Source organism: Onychostruthus taczanowskii, unplaced genomic scaffold (genome assembly GCF_017590055.1).
Source record: "Onychostruthus taczanowskii isolate IOZ18803 unplaced genomic scaffold, ASM1759005v1 scaffold7, whole genome shotgun sequence".
Taxonomy (NCBI): Eukaryota; Metazoa; Chordata; class Aves; order Passeriformes; family Passeridae; genus Onychostruthus; species Onychostruthus taczanowskii.
The window spans coordinates 1,314,029-1,335,493 of record NW_024504786.1 but is presented as its reverse complement, the minus strand read 5'-3'; the positions used below and the strand labels follow the sequence as shown (position 1 = coordinate 1,335,493).

At 43.5% G+C, this 21,465-nt stretch overlaps 1 protein-coding gene across 1 annotated transcript in view; it reads left to right on the top strand.

Moving 5' to 3' along the window:
• Positions 1 to 21,465, top strand: part of PATJ (PATJ crumbs cell polarity complex component) — a 132,115-nt gene that overhangs the window by 58,349 nt on the left and 52,301 nt on the right. The window contains 1 exon segment of the mRNA XM_041421570.1: positions 19,178 to 19,374. Coding sequence (XP_041277504.1) covers positions 19,178 to 19,374 — 197 coding nt within the window.

The window sequence follows — 21,465 nt, the reverse complement described above, 5'->3', positions numbered from 1 at the left end:
TCCATGAATCTTGGGAAACAGAGATATATTCTTCCTCACCTCATTCTGTTCCTTTAAAAATTAAGAACAGGCCAAGGAAGCTTAAACTAAGTTTGTGCCTCAGCCCTTGCAGTAAAAAGCGTGTTAGAAATGATCCAAGTGTACTTAATGACATTAAGCATCTTGGCAGCTGTGGAATGGCCTTTTTACAGAGTCCCTGTTCTGTGATCACTTGAAAGACAAAGTTTTCTCTGCAAATTCCAGCACAGTGTTGTTTCTGTGAACTGCTTGGTGCTCCCAACTTCTGTCCTGGTTCTTGAGCACCTTTCCTAGAAATCCCAACCCAGACAAGAACTTGTCTTTCTGAGCTGCCCATTTGTATGTTCATATTGCTCTGTTCCTTACCCACTTATCCAACTTGTTCTGCTGGGTTTGGAACCTAACTAAAAATACATCAGCAGGTGAGCTGGATTTAAGATAAAGTTCCTTCCAAAAGGAAGATGTGGTGTCAGCCCAGGTAAATTCACATCATAACCTCTCCTTTATTTGCTTCCTGGAGTTCTCAATCTCTGTCACAGCATGGAAGGCTTTGGAGGGCATTTTGAGGTGGGACAGCTGTTAAATCTGTCCTCTTGTTTTGCTCCTGATGGATTTTACTTCATTTTTTAGCATTCTTATTAACACAGCTGCAGTGTCAGGAACCTGCTCATCAATTTCTTTCAAACTCCAGAAATACTTTATTTGCTCTGCTTGACATTTTTTGTCCTTGCTTATCAATTCTTTCAACCCTCCCTCTCATCTTTTGTCTCCACATCCTCCATCATTCCCCAGACTGAAAAAGCAGAGCATTGTTAGTCTTCCTGCCATATTTGAGAATTTTTCTTTCCTTTCTGTCCCATCCGTATGGCCTCAGAGTCTCCATGTTTTGTCTGTTTTCCCCTTAAAGTGGCTAAATAACCTTTTGGTGTTGATTTAATTTCCCCTAAAGCCTAAACCCACTTGCCTTTTGGCAATGCTCCCTTTTATTTCTGCTTTTCCACTGCTGAAACTATTTCCCATTGCTGACCTGGAACCTGAATTCCTGTTTAGAACAAACAGGCATTTCTTGTACGTGTTCTCCCTTTTCTTTCCAAGAGTTGGTTTTGATCCAAAATGGGAAAATCCTTGTTGGGAATAGAACTGTGAGGTAGTTTTTGGTTTAGAGAAACTCCAGACGTGTCCTCCATGTTTCTGTGGTTTAAGAAGTTTAAAGTTCCAGGTGTTTTGTTGTTTGGTTGGTGCTTTTTTTTTCAGATGTGACTCTTGCACCCAAGACCTTTTAGTTTCAGGTCTGCTTCTCCTTTATTTCATGCCCCCAGTACTTCCAACATAATTTCCCAAGTTCTTAGATGGCTTTTCCTTGACTTTGAAGGCAAGTTGAAAGTCGTATTTCCTCTTGTTTTATTCCTTCTTCTAGTGGCACTGCCAAATCTTTATCTGTCCCGAGCTCTAACCCTGTGTGTGGGTTTTGTTTTCTCTTTGCTTTGAGGTTGCTATTTCAAGGCTTTCAGTTTATGCATGGAAACAGTTTTGCAGAACTTGCAGTGTGTCCATCCTGCTGCAAAAGGAGCTTTCAGGATGCTTCATCCTCCAGACTGAAACATTTTGGAGTTTTCCCTTCCCATGCTTGCCTGTGGCGGAGCCTGTTTTGGACAAAGAAGTTTTATTTAGACTCCCCAAATCTGAAAAACACCGGATTGTGAATGGGATTTTTTTTTTCTTTTCTTAAAATCAAAACAAATAAAAGGAAGGGAAGGCACACAAAGAAGCTGTTTGTGCTTGTGAGCAGCTGTCCTGCAGGCATCAGTAGGCACTGGAGTGTTTTCCTGGAGTGGGGATGGCTGGAGGTGTGCTCCAAGAACCTGCTAATGGACTTGCGTGCACCCCGTGGTGGCTTATTGCCATAATGAGGGCTTGGTAGTAAAAAGAAGCAGAGGAAATGGATGGGCAGAGCACTTTGTAATGGAATTTTTGGTGAGGTTTTCCATGGGGGAATTCCTGGCTGTACAATTTGGATATGCTTTTGTGACTGAGTTGCAGCAAAGGTAAATTAGACAGGAGAGAGCTGAAAAAGCATTCTAGGAAAACTGAAAGGACAACTGTTGAAAGAACTTGAAATCCTTCATTTCAATTGCTGTTCTGTCTTTAGTGGAATCTTTTGTCAGTTAGTTGACTGAGATCGATCTGGTTGGTTTCAAAAAAGTCCAAAATAATAAAATAGATGGTAATAAAAAATTTGTGGAAGGTGGCTTGGATAATGGACTAAGCTACTGCTGTGCTCAGACTTCCTGTCTGCAAGGATATTTAACTGTATCTAATAAGGGGATAATAATGCCCCCTTCCTCTTATTTTGTCTCTAGATAATGTGGAAATCAATGAAGCTGTAAGAAAGCATAATGATTTATCTTCCTAAGATGCCTTTTTGAGGAACAGTGGTTTCCCTGCTAAAGCAAGAGATTTTAAAACTTCTCTGGTATTTGGACTTTGCATTCTTGACTCTGAGGGTGGGGAGGCCCTGGCATGGAGAAGCTGTGGATTCCTCATCCCTGGAAGTGTCCAAAGCCAGGTTGGGTGAGCTTTAAGGCTCCATTCAACCCAAACCATTCCATGGTTCTGTGATCCCCCGTTGTGGTAAATCTGTGGGTGCAGGAGGGTTGGGTTGGGATTGGGCAGCTCTTAACACATCTGAGGATTTTGGCAGCATCCAGGTGCCAGTGACGTCTGTGATCAGTGAGAGCAGAAAAATAAAAGATGGGAAAAAAGGAATCTATTTCAGCTGAGACTCTGAGGAAGGTATGGCCAGGTTGATGGGGTTGGCAGGAGCAGGATCTCTCGAAGTGTCTGTGCTGTGGGCAAGGATGGCAACATGAGGATCAGCATTTTGGGAAAATGCCAGGATTATTAACAGATGACTAAATAAAAGCCAACCCACTCATAATTCCCGGGCATCTCACTGTTTGGAGTCTGGTGTGTGCAAAGCTGTGCTGAAACAGAGGAAAAGCAATCCTAACTTGTACTTTTCATTTTGGGGGGGATCAGCTGAAAGTGTTGATCTCCAGTGGAGGCAGCTGGTGCAGCCAGGCACTGCCTCTCCAATAGATGTCACTGCAATCAACAGCAAACAGAGATGATGCTCACAGGGGAAGATGTAGCTTGGAAAAAAGCTTCAAGCTTTACAAAAATAAAACACTGCAAAAGTAGTAATTGTGCAAGATTTAATGTTCTTAAATGTAGTACCAAGTGTGTTTAATACAATGGATTTCCTTAGATCAGGCAAGAGGCAGGATTAGACAGACAGAGCATAGACTTTCATTTTTCAGCTCTGTGTTAATCTCTATTTAATGTGACTCTGTGCTGCTAATCTTCTTTTCCCATTCTTGTTCTGACCCATAATTAGCTCAAATACGTGGGGTTTGTAAGCAGCCCTAAGATCAGATCCAGAACGTGCTGGGCAGAGCCACAGAGCTGCCCTGCCACACTGGGATGGGTGAGGGAGGTGCTGGCACTGCACTTTGAGGCTGTGGGTTCCTTTGGGGTTTTGTTGTTGGGCTGGTTTCTTCACTCTCTTTGTGAGTCACACGCACAGTTATCATCTGATGAAGTATTGCAAGAGGAAATTACATTTTTGATGAAGTAATAGTAAAATTGCAGCTGGGACTTCTTGTGGTTTTTTACTGTGTGCTTGACATAATGCACTGAACAGATGGCTGTGTGTGTGCTGTGAGACATATTCTAAAGGAAGGACAATGAACTTTAAAAACGAACAAATTAATGATATTAACGAAATAACTGAGTATTCTGAGTTGTTTTAAATGTAGCTTTTGGAAAAGAGAATTAGTAGGACTTCCCAAAATAACTAAGTATGTTTATAAATTCAGAGAGAGATTTTATCTTTGCTTTTTTTTTAATTACTAAATGAAGGATTTTGAGTCTTTTCAGCGTTTCAGTTCAGCATTCATTGCAGCAAAACTAATATTGCTTGTTTGGGGTTTCAACAAAACACAAGTTATGATGAAGTTTGAGCCTTTTTATGCTTATAATGACAGACTGGTTTTGTTTTCTGACATTAAAAAAAAACCCAAAACAAAACAAGCAAACCCTGTGCCACGAGCACATATCAGTGTTGGGAAACTGCAGCGTCGGAGAACAGCGGATTTAATGAAGCCGTTTGTGGGAGAGAAATTAATTTTTAACCCCTGTAGCTCGCAGGAAGAAGGATGCTCAGATAAATAAGATTATTAACTGCTCCTTTGCCATGCAGTGGGTCATTAAGCAGGAAGGCACCTGCAGCTGCCAGCCACACAGCCACGCTGGGGGTGACTGGTGTTTGGGGATGGAGATGTCATTCGGATGCTGGCAGAGCACAAACAGCAGCTGGGAGCATCCGTGGGTCAGATGTGGGAATCCAGGGATCTGCTGCTCCCTGCGTGCTTCCACAGGCAGCTCTCCTCTGCTGGCAGATGTGACTGGGAGCTTGTGGGCAGCCCGAAATTAATATAATTGATGGCATCTCGTAATAGAAACAGACAGACGGTTTGCCCTTAAGGAGAGAAAAATCTCAGCAAAATAGGCCCAAGGTCGTCAGAAGAAAGACAAGCTCTGAGCCTGTGTGTGATGAGGATTTGAGCTGCTTACAGCCCTGAATGTTTGTCAGGAATGCAGATTTCCTGAGTACATGCTGGTACAGCAATGGTACAAGGGGGTTTCCCAGGTAAGGATTCACGTCTGTCTCTGTGTCGTGTTTGTTTCCAGCAAGTCATTTTTTAAGCATTTTTAGTGATATTTTAGAACTAGTGAAGTGCTGGAGAAAGAAAATAATAGCAGAGATCTTTTTTTTTTCCCTTCCTTCAGTTTGAAGCATGAACATATAGCATGATTGGAATATTGAATGCATTTAACATCTTTAAAATATTTTCTCTTGTGTTTGCTTATAAATCATTGCCTCTGTGTGTGCCAGTGCTTAACATTCTTGTATACAAAACTGACTGGAGCACACAGTGCTTAAAGTATAAGAATTTGTAGCATTAAATTTCTTGCTGTATAGAATAATCTACTCTTCCATAACTGTTATTGTAATGCAGAGACAGATGGCTGAATTTTCTTCACTTTGCTTGTTAAGAATGTGTTAGGTAAATGTTTTTAGACTAAAATAAAAAGCTGCTGGGAATCTAAACTGAATATTCAGCATTTTCGTGGCTGAAGGAGGCAAAGCAAGAATAAAGCAATGTGATAGTAAACAAATGAGCTATTTGCAATGAAGGATAATCTAATCTTTAAATATTGCCTGAGATTGCATTTGTTCTTAGGTAAGATCTTTTCTTCCAACACCAGCCAGGTACCCAGAGAATAGCACTGAGGTGCTGGGCATGAAATACCCTGATTTGATGTTAGAAGGTTATTACATTGTCTGAGGCTTGGTGCAGGTGGCTGATGTTGTTTGGGATCTTTGATCTCGCTCCGGTGCTACAGATAAGTAATTTCAGATAGAAGATAATGTCTGTGGTGTAAATCTGTAAACACAGGCACAAACTTGCTAAGAGAGGATGATCCAAGTAGGTCTTTATGTACTGCTCTCACCAAAGTACTCTTTAATATCACTGCAATGACTTGCAACCAAAAATATGTTAAAAGGATGTAAATATTTAAATACGTAAATGAAAGGCAGACACCGGCTCGTAAAAGGTGGTTATGTGTTTATATTCTTGACTAATAACTTGATTTTTAGATGGGAAGATATCTTTCATCATTACCACCGTAAATGATGTTGCTCCACTGCACAGAGGAAAAAAAAATTAAAAAGAAAACTCCACAGTGCCTCATGTCTTGCCCAGACTAGCACAGCATTGCTTCTAGTTAGAATACAGAGCAGATTATTTGCATAATAGCTCTGTAACAAAATGATCTGCTCAGTTTAAGCAGTAGCTCTCCCAATACCTAGTGGAAGTAAGGCTCTAACAGAAGGGAAATATAAAAAATGCTAAATGACAATAATTTTATTCTTTACAGACATTACTTAGTTTTGCACTGTATTGCAGCAATTGAGGCAGCTGTCCAGAATCACTTCTTGAACTGTCAGGAGAAAGTTGAAATAATTTTTCGCTTCTCAGTCTGAAGACTTGATTCTCCCTTATTCCCTGTCGTGTCATCACTTTGAGCAGGTGTGTAATTGCTCTTTATCAGGGTAGGTGGCATTTAAGGAGCAATCCAGAGTATTTATCTCTAGGTGTGCTGGCTACAGTACACTGTGACAGACCAGTGAAAATTTGCTTTATGCCTTGTAATGGCCACGTGTGTATTGAAAACTGATTGCAAGCTAAAGACATTAGGAAGGAAATCTATATGCAGATACATTTGTGTGTGTGTGTGCTGGCTGCATCAGATGAGCATCTCGCTTTTATCACCAAATTCAGAACACTTTTGCCATATTGGCTTTAGGGGAGATGTGGCAGCTGGCTGAAGGGCAGGTGGTTCTTTCTGCTGCCCCAGAAGCAATAATGAGCCTTTTATAATCAGTGTGATTATGTGCATGTCTGTTGTCTCCATCAGTGCTTGGAGACTGTGGCTTGTGCTTCCCTCTCCCTGCTTCCCCAAAAAGTTTCTGGAGGAAATGTTATAATCTGAGGTTGCCCCTGGATCCCTGGAAGTGTCCATGGCCAGGTTGGACAGGGCTTGGAGCAGCCTGGGATAGTGGAAGTGATGCCTCAGGTTTTAGCTTTTATATTTTCAGATTCTGAGCTGCTTTAGTGTGTGGGTCTGGGCTTCACATGAGGGGATGGTGAGCTCTGTGCACAGAGCAGGGAGACAAAACAATTCCTGCTCCAGCTGGGCACCAAGGACAAATGATCCAAATCTCAAGATGAACCCAAATGGTCCCAAAATGCACGAGCGCTCCCGGGGTCTCTCCCTGGGATCAGCTCTGCTCCATGTGCACATTGCAGTTCAGTGTCCAATTCCAGCTCAGCCCCTGCACTCCCATCCTGCTTGTTTTTCTCTCTGCAGCCCACGGGGTTTGTGCTCCTGGGCTGAGATTTGGATCATTTGTCCTTGGTGCCCAGCTGGAGCAGGAATTGTTTTGTCTCCCTGCTCTGTGCACAGAGCTCACCATCCCCTCATGTGAACCCAGACCCACACACTAAAGCAGCTCAGAGTCTGAAAATGGAAAACCCAAAACCTGAGGTGTCATGTGGTGGATGAGGGAGCCAAAAGAGCTCTGTGCAAGGATGAGCACGGGCAGCTTGTGAGTGAGGGCTGGGAAAGAGGTGGGAAGGGATTTTGTGAGGAATGGGGAGCTCAGCAGGGCCCTTTGAGGCCTGAAGGATTTGGCTGTGCAGGAGGGATGATGGGGAGATGGGGATGGGGATGGTCAGGCCTTGCACAGGGGCACGGGGATGGGGAAAGTTGTGAGGGCTTCAATGAGTACTGCATTGAAAATTGGATTGAAATTGGATGAAATGGGATTCCTACAGATTTCTGTGGGAAATTCACCTGGCTTGAGTGTGGAGGAAGGTGTGAGCTCCACTTTGAGCTTTTCCTGTGGCTGGAGCCTTCCTGAGGCCTTCCCTTGGGAGAATTCTCTGGCTTTATTAAAGTGTGAGCTCACACCGAAGCCTTTCCCCCAGTCAGGATATTTGTCAGGTTTCTCTCCTGCCTATTTTCATGAAATTTTTACAGCACCTTTGGGATCCCTGCTCCACCATGAGATTTGCTGCCAGTCCACAGGTTTGGGGGCAGGAGCTTGGATTGCATGGGGGATGGTTGCATATGCTGTTACTGTAGAAAAACAGAACAAAATTAGCTACCCTGTTAGACCTAAGCTTCATTTCTACTAAGAGACTAAAATATAATTAATAAACACTGGAGCATGACCCCTGGACTGCCATTGGGAGGACCTGGCATCTCTCTGGTGGGTTGCCATCTGTTGGATGTCTTGCTTGGCCATCTGTCATAAGAGACACGAAGTGTCTTGAGACCTGTGGAGCTCCACGCCACAGTTCCCAGAGGTCAGGTGGCCGTGTAAATTTAAAAATAAAATAAAATAGAAAGTAGGATCCATAGAGCTCCAGCTTACCCTAAAGACAGTGTTTATTACTGAGGAGTAAGTCATGGATGCATAAGAATCATCTTATTTGATGGCTAAATTCCATAAGAGAGAGGGGGGGAAAAAATCAATTTAATATCAAGCCAAAAGAATTGCAGTAAAAATTACCATACCCCACTCTTACTTTTCCCTCAGGTGTTTATTTTTTAACTTTCTCTTAGTTGATTTGCTCCTCCAGTCAGAGTGGAAAAAGTGAGTATTTAATATAGTAAAGTTTATCCATTTAGCTCTTCCTCCTGGATTAATCCTTGGAGATGGATTTCTTCTGCCAGAAGGAAGAAGAGAGAGTGCTTGACATATTGCAAGTCTCTGCTCACATACATCATCAATTTCCTGATTATAATTTGTTTCATTTCAAAAATGCCCAAAGCTTAATGCATTAATGTCTTTATTTTGTTAAATACATTAGAAGAGATGCTATTTGTTGTCTGATAACATATTTTGGTACTAAAAAAAAAAAGAAATCATCTCTTCAAATACTCTGTTCACTTCTTTATGATACAATTTTTCTCCTGAAGAAAAATGAATGCCTTGCTTAGCACCTCTTATTTGAAGGAAAGGTGTCTGACCCTGGAACTTTTAATTTACTCTTTTGTGGAAGAGAAAACAGGTCTGCCAGGCTGTGTCCTTTGGAGAGCTTAAAAATAATCAGTATAGAATTTCCAATACAAAATATTGTTTTATTTAATCAAATCTATCAAGTGTTATGATGTCATAAGTGCAGCACAAACCTGATTAACTTCTCCAGTAGACTCTCAGGACAGCTGATTAAATAAGGTTTATGGCTTATTTAGGGAGAGCATGCAACTGCTTCATGATCTCACAGGATTACTCAGTGGGGGATTTGTGTGGAGAGGAATTGTTAGCCCTTCCTCTGTTGGGGTTCCCCTTCCCCACCTGATGGAACAGGAATTTGGCAGCTGTAAATGCAGAGGTTGCTGCTTGACTAACACTGGTAAAAGATCTGTGTTCTCATTAGCACTGGGCACCCACTGATTTTCAATTTATGTCACGTGAGACAGTTGAAAATTCTTCCTAAAACTCTTGCTGTCTCATTTTAGGAAGAGACCTTTGAATGAATTCTTTATTTAGTTGGTGCCTTTCTCTTTTGGAATAACAGCCATAGCCCAGCAGTGTGTTTTCATCCTGGAAGTTTGTATTTTAGGAGTTTATCTACATGAGAAGTGTTCACTTTGTCATCCTCTCTAATGAAAACCTTCTCCAGGAAAGGAGGAATGGATTTGGAGGAGTCTGGCATGAGAGCTGACTTGGACAGAGGAGGGAGGAAGGACCTTCTCCTTCATCTCCACTTCTCCTGAGCTAAAACAGGATCTAAAATCAGAGTGCTGGGCTGTGATTAGCACAGCAGACACCATAAATTGGGTCGTGACATCTGAATAAATGGAAATACCTAGCAAAAAAGAATGATTGTTGTGTGTTTATGAGCAGAAGAGGCCTCACAGTGGAATTGGAGGGGTGCATTTGTTTTGTTCCAAGGTGCAGAAATCTGCAGCAGTGCCAGGTGTCGCAGTCATTTTTCACTCATGTTTCATTTTACCTCAGCAATCAGAGGCAGGTTGTGACATTGGGAAACTCAGGTTTGTACCTAAACAGAGCCTGGTGACTCAAGTACAGTTTGATAGCTCAAAACTCAAAAGTGGTCAGGTAGTTTGTAAGTGTTTGAGGAGCTGCAGTTAGTTTGATGGAAGACAGAGCAGAGTATGAACCTAACAAAATACTGATAAATAATAATACTGATAAAAATATATTAAAATAATAATATAAAATAGAAACAATAATAATAGTAATAATAATAATACTGATATAATAAATACTGCCTAAATTTGAAAAAAAAATGAGGAGATAAACTGTCTGAGCAGCATTGTGGGGCTGGTCAGGTCTTTTCCATAAATGAACTTACTGTCGCCTCATGTCCTCTAAAAGCTAGGTATGAGGCTTTTTAATATTTAGCTGCTTTTTAATTTAAATTGGCTTTTCATTTCATATAAATCAAACATTTTCTGCTTTTAACACGCACTGGAAGTTTTAAAAGGCAATCTGCATGGAGATCTGAGCATACTCTGACCCATTAGCATAATTTTCCTGAATAGCTTTTTTCATTTAAAGTATGTGTGCACCCAGAGAATTGAGAGGAATCTGGACCCAGCACTGACCGTAGTAAAAATCCAGCTTTTGCCTTTTTCCCCAACAGCCTGAAACAAAGAGCTTTTCTCTCCACAACCCCTTCAGAGGGAATGGAAACAGCTTATCAAACCTGAGCAACTTGTTAGGGGCTGAGAGAGGATATTTTTCTTTGCTGGACTGCGAATAAAAGCTGGGAGTGTGAAGCTGAGAGTTGTCAGCTGGAGAATTGTGGAAGTGTTTGTGGGGTGGCAGAGCCTCCTCTGAGGTCACTGCACAACGAGCTGTGTGTGAAACCCAGAGACAGAACCCTTGGCAAAGTGGAAATGAGGCTATTAAAAACAGGTTTGATCACCACAGACCCGCCATTATCTGCCAGGAGAATAACAATGCTGCTGTTAAATATCCCAGTTTTCAAGGAAAACGTGGCAGTAAGGGCATTTTTTCTTGTATTAATTTTAATTGGTGTGTTTGTGTGCAGGGTTTTTATTACGAAGCTGTTGTTTGTATTTTAATTACATTCTCATGTCTCTCCAAATGCAAACAGTATACGTTGTTAGGAAAAATATAAAGTATAGAAAGAAAGCTCTTCAAAATATCTGACATGATTAATTAATTAACCAAATGTATCATAAATTTTATATTTCCTTAAATGTCTATATAGCTTCTATATGTGCTTAAAATACTTAGATCTCCATAGTAGACCTAAAAAAGGAACGTGCAATGTTGATACAATATTTTGGTGCAAGTAAATCTATTTTTGTAGTACCTAGCTTGACAGTTACAATCAATCTTCAGCAAAACAACTAAAACCTAAAAATAGAGAAGAGGATTAAAATTTATCATTAAGGTTGCCATTGAATTAATTCACAGCTGAAGTAGCTGGTCATGATCAATCTTCTGTGGGGCTTCTTGCTGTTGAGGCTCTCTCTGTAATTCCCAGCCTGGCTCGGTGGGCATTTTCCTGGGCTTTACAGTCCCAGTGATTCATCCAGCTTTAGTCTGTTTAATCACTATTACAGCACATTTAAAAACTGCTGTGCCAGCAAATGTAAGACTTCTGGGGTGGGGGTTTTTAATCCAAAAGTTTCATATAGTCATTGTCAAGTCCCTGTGACGTGGCTTTGTTGTGTCTCAGGGCTCTGCAGAGCGAGGTTGGGACTCTCCACCACCTCTTATCCCAGTGCCCAGTGTCATTTCCTCCTCTTCACCTGCTCTTACACAACCAGCTCCCTAGTCTATTTTTATGGCTTGTTAGTACTGCTGTCCTGGTTTTATGTGAAGTTTTACATTGTTGGAGTTCTTTCCTACATTTCACAGCGCCTGGCGGTTCCCCTGGAGACCTTCCTTGAAGGATGTTGTGTAAATCTTTGGACTCATCAGCACAGGCTGGGTTTGCTGCTCAAAAAGTCTTGATTATTAAATCCAAATTTCTCTAGTCCCGCTCTAGAGGGAGGAAGTTCAGGCTCTTACTGCAGGTTCTTAAATTAAGGGAAAGAAATGAATCACTAAGCGAGAAATGTCTCCTCACCTCGACTTCTGGGAGGTGTTGTCTGTGCTGCCTCTTGAAGTTACTTACCATTGGTCCCCTAAAAGTCTTCATTAGGTAACAAACCCTCAGTTTCTGACAAGAGTTTGACATAGTTCTCTTTAATTAGACTCCATGCAGAAAGATTCCAAGATAATGGCTCTGCCCATTGCTTTGTGGGAACATCGTTATTAGAGATTATCAGGATCAGCTTACATTGTTCCTGTCAGAGCAGGAAGAATTTAAACGTTCACAATATTCATTTGTTTGCATTGAGATCAAGTGGAGAAGGCAATGGATTAGAATTCCCAATATTCAGGCACATCAAATGAAGGAGCAGCTCTCAAATCCAAGTGCAGGGAACAGGTCATAGATCCTACCAGGGCAAAGTGAGCAGGAACAGGGCAGAAAATGTGATCCTGCCAGGAGCTGGATGAGCCTTGTGGGTCCCTCCCACCTCCTGGGATCCTGTGGTTCTGTGAGAGGAGGTTAGGAAAGACATTTCTGCCCCAGTTGGGAGATATTCTCCAAAAACTGAGGTGTGAAAGGGGTCCTTAAAGCAGTTGGATCCTTAAGGATCCCTGTTGCACAGCTGGAGTTTCCCTGGGACTTTGCAGTCTTTCCTGATGTTCCTGCCCTGTTCTCACACCCAGCCTTCCCTGAGAGCTGTGGGAGGCAGCAGCAGGGCTGTTTTCTTGGGGAGCAGAGATAACTGAGCCTTATCTCCAGGATGCTCCCGAGCTGGGGAGCTCTGGAGAGTGCAGGGTGTTGGCTTTGAGTGACTTGAGCTGCACAGTGCCAAAAATGCACTGGGATATTTACATTAGAGTGTTTCTCTGGGATTTTTCTCTTTAAAAAAGGCATCTACTGCACCTGTCATTGCAGCCTACCTCACATTTTAAGGATTTCATTACTCCAAAAATGCCTTCATCTGGCATTTCATGGCCCAGGCATAACCACGACGTGATTTATTTTTACACATCACCGTTTGTATCCTCACAATGGATTTTATCCAAAGTTTTGTTGCTGTTTGGTTGTGTTTAATCAAGCAGTGGCAGTGTGATGCTCCAGGAGGGTGTCTCCTGTCTGGAGGAAGCACCCAGAGTCCCAGAGCTGCCAGTGCTTTGCTGCAGAGCCTGCAGGACCTCGGGAGCAGCAGCTGGAGCAGGAGCACTCCCAGCTCAGCTCCAGTGATTGTCACAGCACAGCACCCAGAGGAGGTCACTTCTGAGGAAACCAAGTGCTTTCTTGGGGGTTCATGCATCATTGGAAAGGCAAATGAGTGGAAGGATTGTGTGCAGGGGAAGGCAGATTCCCTTATAATCACCAATTATTAGCATGGGATGCTCTATTTAGCACACTTCCACTAAATCGCCTTTTAAAAGATAAACATGGGTGTGAATAGACTCATCATGGCCTTCTCATCCAATTAAAAAAAGGAAAACATACAATATCTCTTCCTCAGAGGACTTAAATGTTGTGCAGCCTCAGAATGAAGCTTTGGGCCTGAATAAGGAAAAAAAATTCTTGGTAAAAACTCAGTTTGTGCAGAATGTTGGTGTGAAATGGTGCAAGCAGTGGAGATGCTCTGTGGTATTATGGACCACAGTTTCCCTGGTTTTCAGTCACTTTTCTTCTCCCTGCTGTTGTCTTTGGGGATGTGATGGTTCCCTTGATTATAGGAAGAAGTAATTAATGGTTAACAGTTTCTAAAGGCTGAAATGGTACTTGAATCAGATTGTGGAGGCTCTCATTATCCCCTTCTTCCTGGATGGGTTAACAAGCACCAGCAGACACTTCCACTTTCTGCTGTAAAAAGTGATGTGAGAGACAGGTGGGATTTAAGGAGAGAAGGAAAGTTTCCTTCTGTGAGCTGAGAATGAGAGGAGCAAAACACAACTGGAGCCTGAGCTGGAGGGAGCAGCGAGAAGAAACTTGGAGATCCCAAATAAGAGCCCAGATCCTTCACACAAAACAAGAGGAAAAGAGGGAACCTTCAGCTGAGGGTAAGAATATTGTCTCAGGAGAGTTTAATGCCTGCTTGCTTTGCACTTGAGGTCTGTATTGGGTGAGCTGTATTTGTCATATTTGTCAGGGTGTGCAGCCCACACCTGGGCTGTTTGTGGCACCTGGTGCATGCTCTCTCCCTCAATGGATTTAAAGTAATGTTAGAGTGTTCTGGCTGGCAGTATTCTGGGGAAGAAGGGGCCATGGAGCTCTTTTTCTTGACTGGGAGAATTACTTGAAGTCTGCCAAAGGGAAAATAGGAACGCCGAGTTTTGTTTTTGTCTGCAAATCATCACTTCAGGTTTGGGAAATGATTTCCAAATGGTGTAGATGGAGCAAAGTGCTGCCAAAGGGATGTCACGGGGAGATTGGAGGGGATGCTGAGTCTCTGGGCCAGGTGGGGAGCTCTCTCTGCCCCCCGGGTTTGGAGACAACAGCACTCACAAGGATGTACCTCTCATCACCTGAGGGAGGGGGACTGCTGAGAACAGCATCTCTGGCCCTTCCATTTAGATTTTTGAGTACAACTGCCCTATTTTTCTTTTGCTTGCTGATCACTGAGGGAAGAATTGCGATGATTTATGGAATTTAGAAAAGCATTACAGAAATACTCTTATTTTTTCGTGAAAGCTTATGAAAACAGATGAGTGCATCACTTTTGAGATAAGGTTTGAAGAACTGTCTGCCTCCTTGGAGCTGAATAGAGGGCTAGTGGGAAGATTAAAACAATAAGCTTATTATATTGTTAGTAGTGGGAGAATTCTAAACCCCATTTGTTCAATTATGGTCCCTTCAATATGCTTATTTAGGTTCTTGTAAATTGTAATCAGTAAATTAGACGGGCTGCCCTCACAGCTCTAGGGTTAGCTTTCAAGGGACTTCCTACATTAATTTTTTTTAATGTTTGTAGTGAAATCAGGAAGGGAATTGGTTGCTTGATATGCAGGGCTGGCTGTGTGCAGGGGATGCTGCCTGCATGCTGATGTCTGTCAGTGCCCAGTGAGGAGCAGTGCTGCTGCAGCACTGCCTGAGCTGTGCTGGGGAGGGCCAGGGCTGGAACCAGGTTTTGTGCTGTGGGGTAAAAATGGGAGATAAAGGCATTAGGACCAGCGCAGGCTGATAAATGGCATCTCCAAAAGCCAGCATATGCTGCTAACAGAGATCTGGGGTGACACAAGAGGGATGGAAAATCCCCAGCATCACCTTCTGTATTCAGATATCAGCTGTTGTCTCTCTTTGTGGTCTTTTTCCCCTTTTCTTTAAGTTGTGCCTTGACATATTTAATATTGAGCATTTGGTACTAAACCAGATCACCTTGCTGAGTCACCCAGAGCCTTTTCTTTCCTCTTTTTACCTTTTCTGGATGGACTCTCATTTGCATCACGCAGAGACACGGTTTTCCAAAGCAACACCTCTTCCCTTTCAGCTCATTTACCTGGAAGTTTCAGCAGGTTTGGGAAACATGCTCTTCAGCCCTTTGCAAGTGCTTTTATATATCTGTCATTTAAAGATCCTTCCTGAGAAGTGGTGGCTGGGTCTGGCGTTGCAGATAAATTGTGTTTGTTGCAGTACTAGATCGTGCAAACTCCAATATCCTGACCATATTGTCCCCATTTATTTCTTTTATCTCTCTGTTTAATATAATAGGAATAGTGGCTGAGGCAGGGAAACATATGCAGCAGCATAATAGTGGATTGTTTGGGAGCAGTTGTCTTCCATTTCCAGGGCTTCCCTTTGAAATGTAATTGCCTGCTAATATAACAGGGAAATATCATTGCAGGAGTGATCACTAAAGCGTTTACTCGTGCTTTTGGCTCTTGCTGCATCTGTGTGGTGTTTTTTAAGAGGAGCTGGCTGCAGTATTAGCTGGTGAAATATCCTTGGTGAGATGTGTTTGCAGAAGTTGTGATGGGCATATTGTCACCGAATGTGGAAACAGCCCCGAGCAGTGCCAAAACAAGAGACACCGAGTCCCATGTGTGATGCAGCGACAACAGAATTACAATTGCCTCGTGTAAAGTATCTGGTAATGAAGGCAGATAATGGAATTCTTTGCAAAAGCAGATGCTAACTGGCTCCCCAACCCTAGGCAGCCAGCTGAAAACTGATACCAGCTGGAGGGGAGAGAAAACAGCTGAAAAAGGCATTGAAGGGAAGATGCCTTAGATGCAGGTTTGTTTAAGCAGTAAATACTTGTTTAAAATTATTTTTGTGAAATCATTATTGAGAGGCAAGCTGAGCCTACCATGACTGTGCTGTAGGAAGTCAGCTGGATGCCCAGAGGATGTTTGTATGCAGATCGGATGAGCGAGGCAGCACCACTGGGAATTTGTTGTCATTTATTGCCTGGCCAGGACAGCCCTTCCAAGGGACTGGGGAGAGCCAGAACCTTCTGCTGGCCAGGGAGGAGGCAGCCTGTGCTAGGAGAGGGTTGGTTTTAAAAGCAGGGGTGTCTCTACTTGTCCCTTCTCCAGGACAGCAGTGCCTCCTGCCAGGGTGGAAATGGGGCTGGCTCGGAGCATCCTCCAGCCTCCCTCCTTCTGTTTTACCTCTTAGTCACCTCAGCCATCTCCAACCACGGAATAGTTGCTTTGGAAATGAATGTGATAATTTAGAATCAAGGGCTGAGTCCACACAGGGGCTTCCTTCTGTTGTAAGTAAGGGTTTCTTCCAACAAGTAACGCAACGGGGAAGACACTTTAAAAAAAAAAAACAAAATAAAGCAACCCCGCCCCTTAACAAATAAAGCAACCAGGCCTGGAGTTGGTCTCTGCTTTTTGCCCAGATGAATTTTTTCTTTACCCCAAGATTTGTTCCCACAGTGGGGCATTTTGGCACAGCTGGAGCACAGAGCTGGGGTTCAATCACCAGGTTTCCAGACCTGGCCCAACACAGGAATTTTAGTGGGGCTTTGTCCCATCCCAGGCAATTGCTCTAACTACTGATTTTTGAAGGACTAAAGCTCACTTTTAGTTCCAGCCCAGCTCAGAAATGAATACACATGTGCTTCTGGACTGCCAACATTTCTCCCATGTGAGAAAACTCATTTTGGGGAGGAAGCACCGTGGAATTACAGACTTAGTCACAGAGGCACTCTGTCTGCAGGCAGAGGCTGGAGCAATGTGTGTTTCAGTGTCACAGGGCTGCTTGTGCTGGGGAATTCTACTGACAAGCCAGGAATGAGTTTTGAAGCAGTCTCTGAAGATGTGCATCTTCATCTGCACTGCATTTAAACGTTTGTGTGTGTGTGTGTGTGTCCTGCTCCTTCAGCTCCTGTCTGTGCACCCGACTGTGAGTTGTTCAAGTGATGCTTTAGACATGTTCCTTGCTCCTGGCAAGCAGCAGTGAGATGTGTTACCCATGTTCAGCAAGCAGTGCAGGGAGCTGTGCAGAAGGTGATGGACAGCATCCCTCCAGCTCCAGTTCTTGGTTTTAGCCACAAAAACGCCATGAGTAAGAAAAACCCTTTTCTGCTGGTGCCCAGTTCTGGGGTGTGCTGCAGCTCCTTGCTGTGCTGTAATGAGTTATCTGTCTAATTGTGGTGGGCAGCAAATGCCCTAGAGCTCTGCAGGTCTGGACTTGGCCTGGTGGGCAAAGAAATTAAACGTCAGTGCTGTGACCAAACCAGGTGTAGCTGTGTGGGGCTGTATCTCCTTTGCTTTCAGAAACTCCATTTTTGAGACCCTTCCTGTCTTGCTGTTCTGTTACTAAGAAGACAAAACAATTTCCAAATCCATCCTCTAATTACAAGTTGACCCCATTAGTTAAGAAATACATTAAAGAGCCATGCAGCTACATGGGTTGCCATTAATTTAACACAGCTACATGAATTTTTGGGGGCATATAATAGTAACAAATGAGCTTTCTAAATTTTTTTTTGTGATACTCTGATTTTGTGCAGAGCTCTCTAGGGCCTTAGCAGCTTTCCAGGGATAACATCTCACCCTGACTGTACACCCTGGGGATTTTGGGCTCAGGCACTTGGGTTTTGAGCGTGGCAGGAAAATGTCAGCCTGTAAATACAGCGAGGGGAGAGCTGGTTGCTCTCAGTGTGGGTAATTCTCTTGGGTGCAGCTGGGGCTGGAGATGGGAAGCTGCTCTCCATGTCCCAGTGGGCTCTGCCAAGGCACAAGGGGCTGCTGCAGCTGGAACAATTACTCAGGAAGGACCCTTGGAGAGAAGAGCCACTGGGAACATCCCACGTTCAGCTGAATCACCCTGACAGCACAGGGGCTGTGGAAGGAACATCTCTACCTCATCTTCTTTCTTCTCAGCAGTTTTTATTCACTTTTGGTTGCCTCCCTCTCACCTTCCCCTTTTCCCTCTTTCTTGTTGTCATGGGAACATTCACTACAGCAGTTAAATCACACTATTAAAATATGCTTCCCCAGGAGGGTGGTAGTAGCTAATATTGATCTAGCTCGTGCTGCTGACTCAGGGATATGGTTGAACATATAATATCCCTTATTTCTCCTTTTCATGCATAATGCAGCAGTTCCTCTCACCTTGGGCTCTGTGCTAAAGGTGACACCCAGCCATAGGGGTATACTTTGACTTTCTCTCCCAAACGTGTGGCCCAGCTGAAGGGTGCAGGTGCTGCTTTAAACTGGCTTGCAAGGGGAAAGCAGACAGGGAAGAACTGCCCTCCCCAGCAGTGCTGATAGATGTTTGTATGCCAGTGGTGAAAAGACACTCAGATTAACCTGTCAACATCCCCAGCCACGCTGTGTGCTCACAATAACTTTGTAAATATATTGAGCTCTGTCACAGGAATGCTTGAAATGCAGATGAAAGACAAATAGCTACCTTAATATCAGGTGAGGCTGCATTTAAAAATGCAATCACTCATCTGCATTGTCCCTGACATCTGCTCTGCCTAATCAGCCCGTGGAGTTAAGCAGAGCGTGCTGGGAAGATTCCCGAGTCACCAGGAGGAAGCAGAAGGTTTTACCTTGAGATGTGAGCTTGCAGTAATGTTTGTGCCATTAAGGGCTTCACTTTCCCGCAGTGGTTAATTAACCAGCTCGAACTTTATGAGAGTTTCCTGAATTTGATAGGTTTTGTAAGGTAAAGGTGCCTCTGGAATTTCCTTGTTTACCCTCCTTTCAGAAAAGTTTTGGTTTGGAACCAGGCTATTGTGCAAATAATTAAAAATAGTGTGGGTTTCATGTGAAAAAACATGATTTACAGCTGATGCTGCGTTTTGCTGTGTGACTGATACACACAGAGCAAATGATATTTTAGAATCTGTGCTGAAAAGACCTCTGTTAAAAGCACTTATTTGCTGAGAAGCCATAAATTTCTGGCATATTTGTGCCTGTTGTTGAACATCTGCACATAACTCACTTTATGTTCTAACTCCCTTTATGTTTTGACCTTCCCAGAAAAAATCAGGCAGAGATATGCAGATCTCCCGGGAGAATTGCACATTATTGAGCTGGAAAAAGACAAGAATGGGCTGGGGCTCAGCCTGGCTGGCAACAAGGACCGCTCCAGGATGAGCATCTTCGTGGTTGGGATCAATCCCGACGGCCCCGCGGGACGGGACGGGCGGATGCACATCGGGGATGAGCTCCTGGAGGTAAAACTCTGCCCTGGGTGTTCTTTGGGGATGGGTTCCTCTGGGGAAAACTCTGCCCTGGGTGTTCTTTGGGGATGGGTTCCTCTAGGTAAGACTCTGCCCTGGGTGTTCTTTGGGGATGGGTTCCTCTAGGTAAGACTCTGCCCTGGATGCTCTTTGGGGATGAACTCCTCTGGGTAAAACTCTGCCCTGGATGCTCTTTGGGGATGAACTCCTCTGGGTAAAACTCTGCCCTGGCTGCACTTGGGAATGACTTCCTTGAGATAAAACTCTTCCCTGGATGCACTTTGGAGATGGGTTCCTGGAGGTAGAATTCTGTGAACTCCTCTGGGTAAAACTCTGCCCTGGATGCACTTGGGAATGAGTTTCTTGAGGTAAAACTCTGTCCTGGATGCACTTGGGAATGACTTCCTTGAGATAAAACTCTTCCCTGGGTGCACTTTGGGGATGAGCTTCTCTGGGGAGAACTCATCCCTGAATGCACTTTGGGGATGGGGGATGAGCTCCTGGAGGTAAAACTCTGCCCTGGATGCAATTTGGGGATGAACTCTCTAGGTAAAAATCTTCCCTGGATGCACTTGGAAATGAGCTCCTGGAAGTAAAACTCTGCCCTGGAGGCTCTTTGGGGATGAGCTTCTGGAGGTAAAACTCTTCCCTGGATGCACATCAGGAATGAGCTCCTCTGGGTAAAACTCTTCCCTGGATGCACTTTAGGGGATGAGCTCCTGGAGGTAAAACTGCCCTGGATGCACTTTGGGGATGACCTCCTGGAGGTAATGCCCTGGATGCATTTTGGGGATGAGTTCCTCAAGGTAAAACTCTTTCCTGGATGCACTTTAGGAATGAGCTCCTGGAGGTAAAACTCTGCCCTGGATGCACTTTGGGGATGAGCTCCTCAAGGTAATTGATCCCTTTAGCGTGTGCAGGGAGGGAGAGGCATCTTGAACCTTTAAATAAAGCCTGGAAGTGGAATTAGGTGGCTGAGCAAGGAGCTGTGCTGATTTATGCCGACTGAGAACTTGGCCTTTGGCAGGTAAATGTGTTTGCAGTGAAACGAAAATCACTGGCCTGTGAAAAGCAATGTCTTGTCAGCAAAGTCTGTGCTCTCAGCATGTTCACAGGCTCTGCCTGGGGAGGGGCTGTTGAAAGGCAGGAAGGGGACAGTAAATCAATCCTTGGAGTGCATGTGTGCTTTACAGGGAAATTCACACTTTTCGTTAAAAAAAAAAAGCCAAAACCCCCTCAATGTTGCCATATGTGTCTTTACAGATGACAGGGATATTCCCTGTCCTGAAAATAAATTTCATGCTGTAATCTGTTTTGATCTGTTGCAACTTAAAATACTTATTTTCTGTAGTTGTGTCTGGCACAAGTTCACCCACAAGGCAAGAGAGCTCGTTAGCAAGTGGAGTATTTTGTCTTCACTTTTTCTCCAGTCTCCTTGCTTCACCTTCAGCCTGCAAACACAGCTTTTCTTTCACTTCATTTGGTTTTTGGGCTGTTGCAAAATGACATTTTGCAGCGATTCTCCACGTGGTATTTGCTTCAGTCATTTAAAAAAATCATCCATCCCTGGGGATCTTCCCCTTGGAGAGAGGCTCTCACTGAGGAGCAGGGATTTGCTGACCTGCTGCTCTCTGTGGGTGGTGATGCTTTGAACTTTCAGCAGCTCTCTGTGCAATCAGAAAACCACCTCTTTTTTCACATTTCTTGACTTGAGAAAGAGCAGTTTGGCTGCCTGGGGGTACCCTGGGAATAGTCAGAATTGTCCAAGCATTTGTCATTGTCTAACAGTTCTGTAATTAGGGGGTTTCAATACACATAGTACAAGAAAGATCTTCTTTTTTTTTGGTTATATAAAAACACCATCATCTGAAGTTGATTTCATTTTAAGTGTGAGAAAAGGTATGAAGGTCTGGACCACAATGGAGTAGGGTAGGAAAATTGCTTTCTCCTTCAGAGTGATGTTTTTTTCTGTCCCTGACACTGAATTCTAATGGTAAAAAAAAAAAAAAAAAGAAAATGGTTACGTTTTGGGTGTGTTGAAAGAACTCATGACACTGTTCTCTGCATATCATAGGTAGTTCCTGG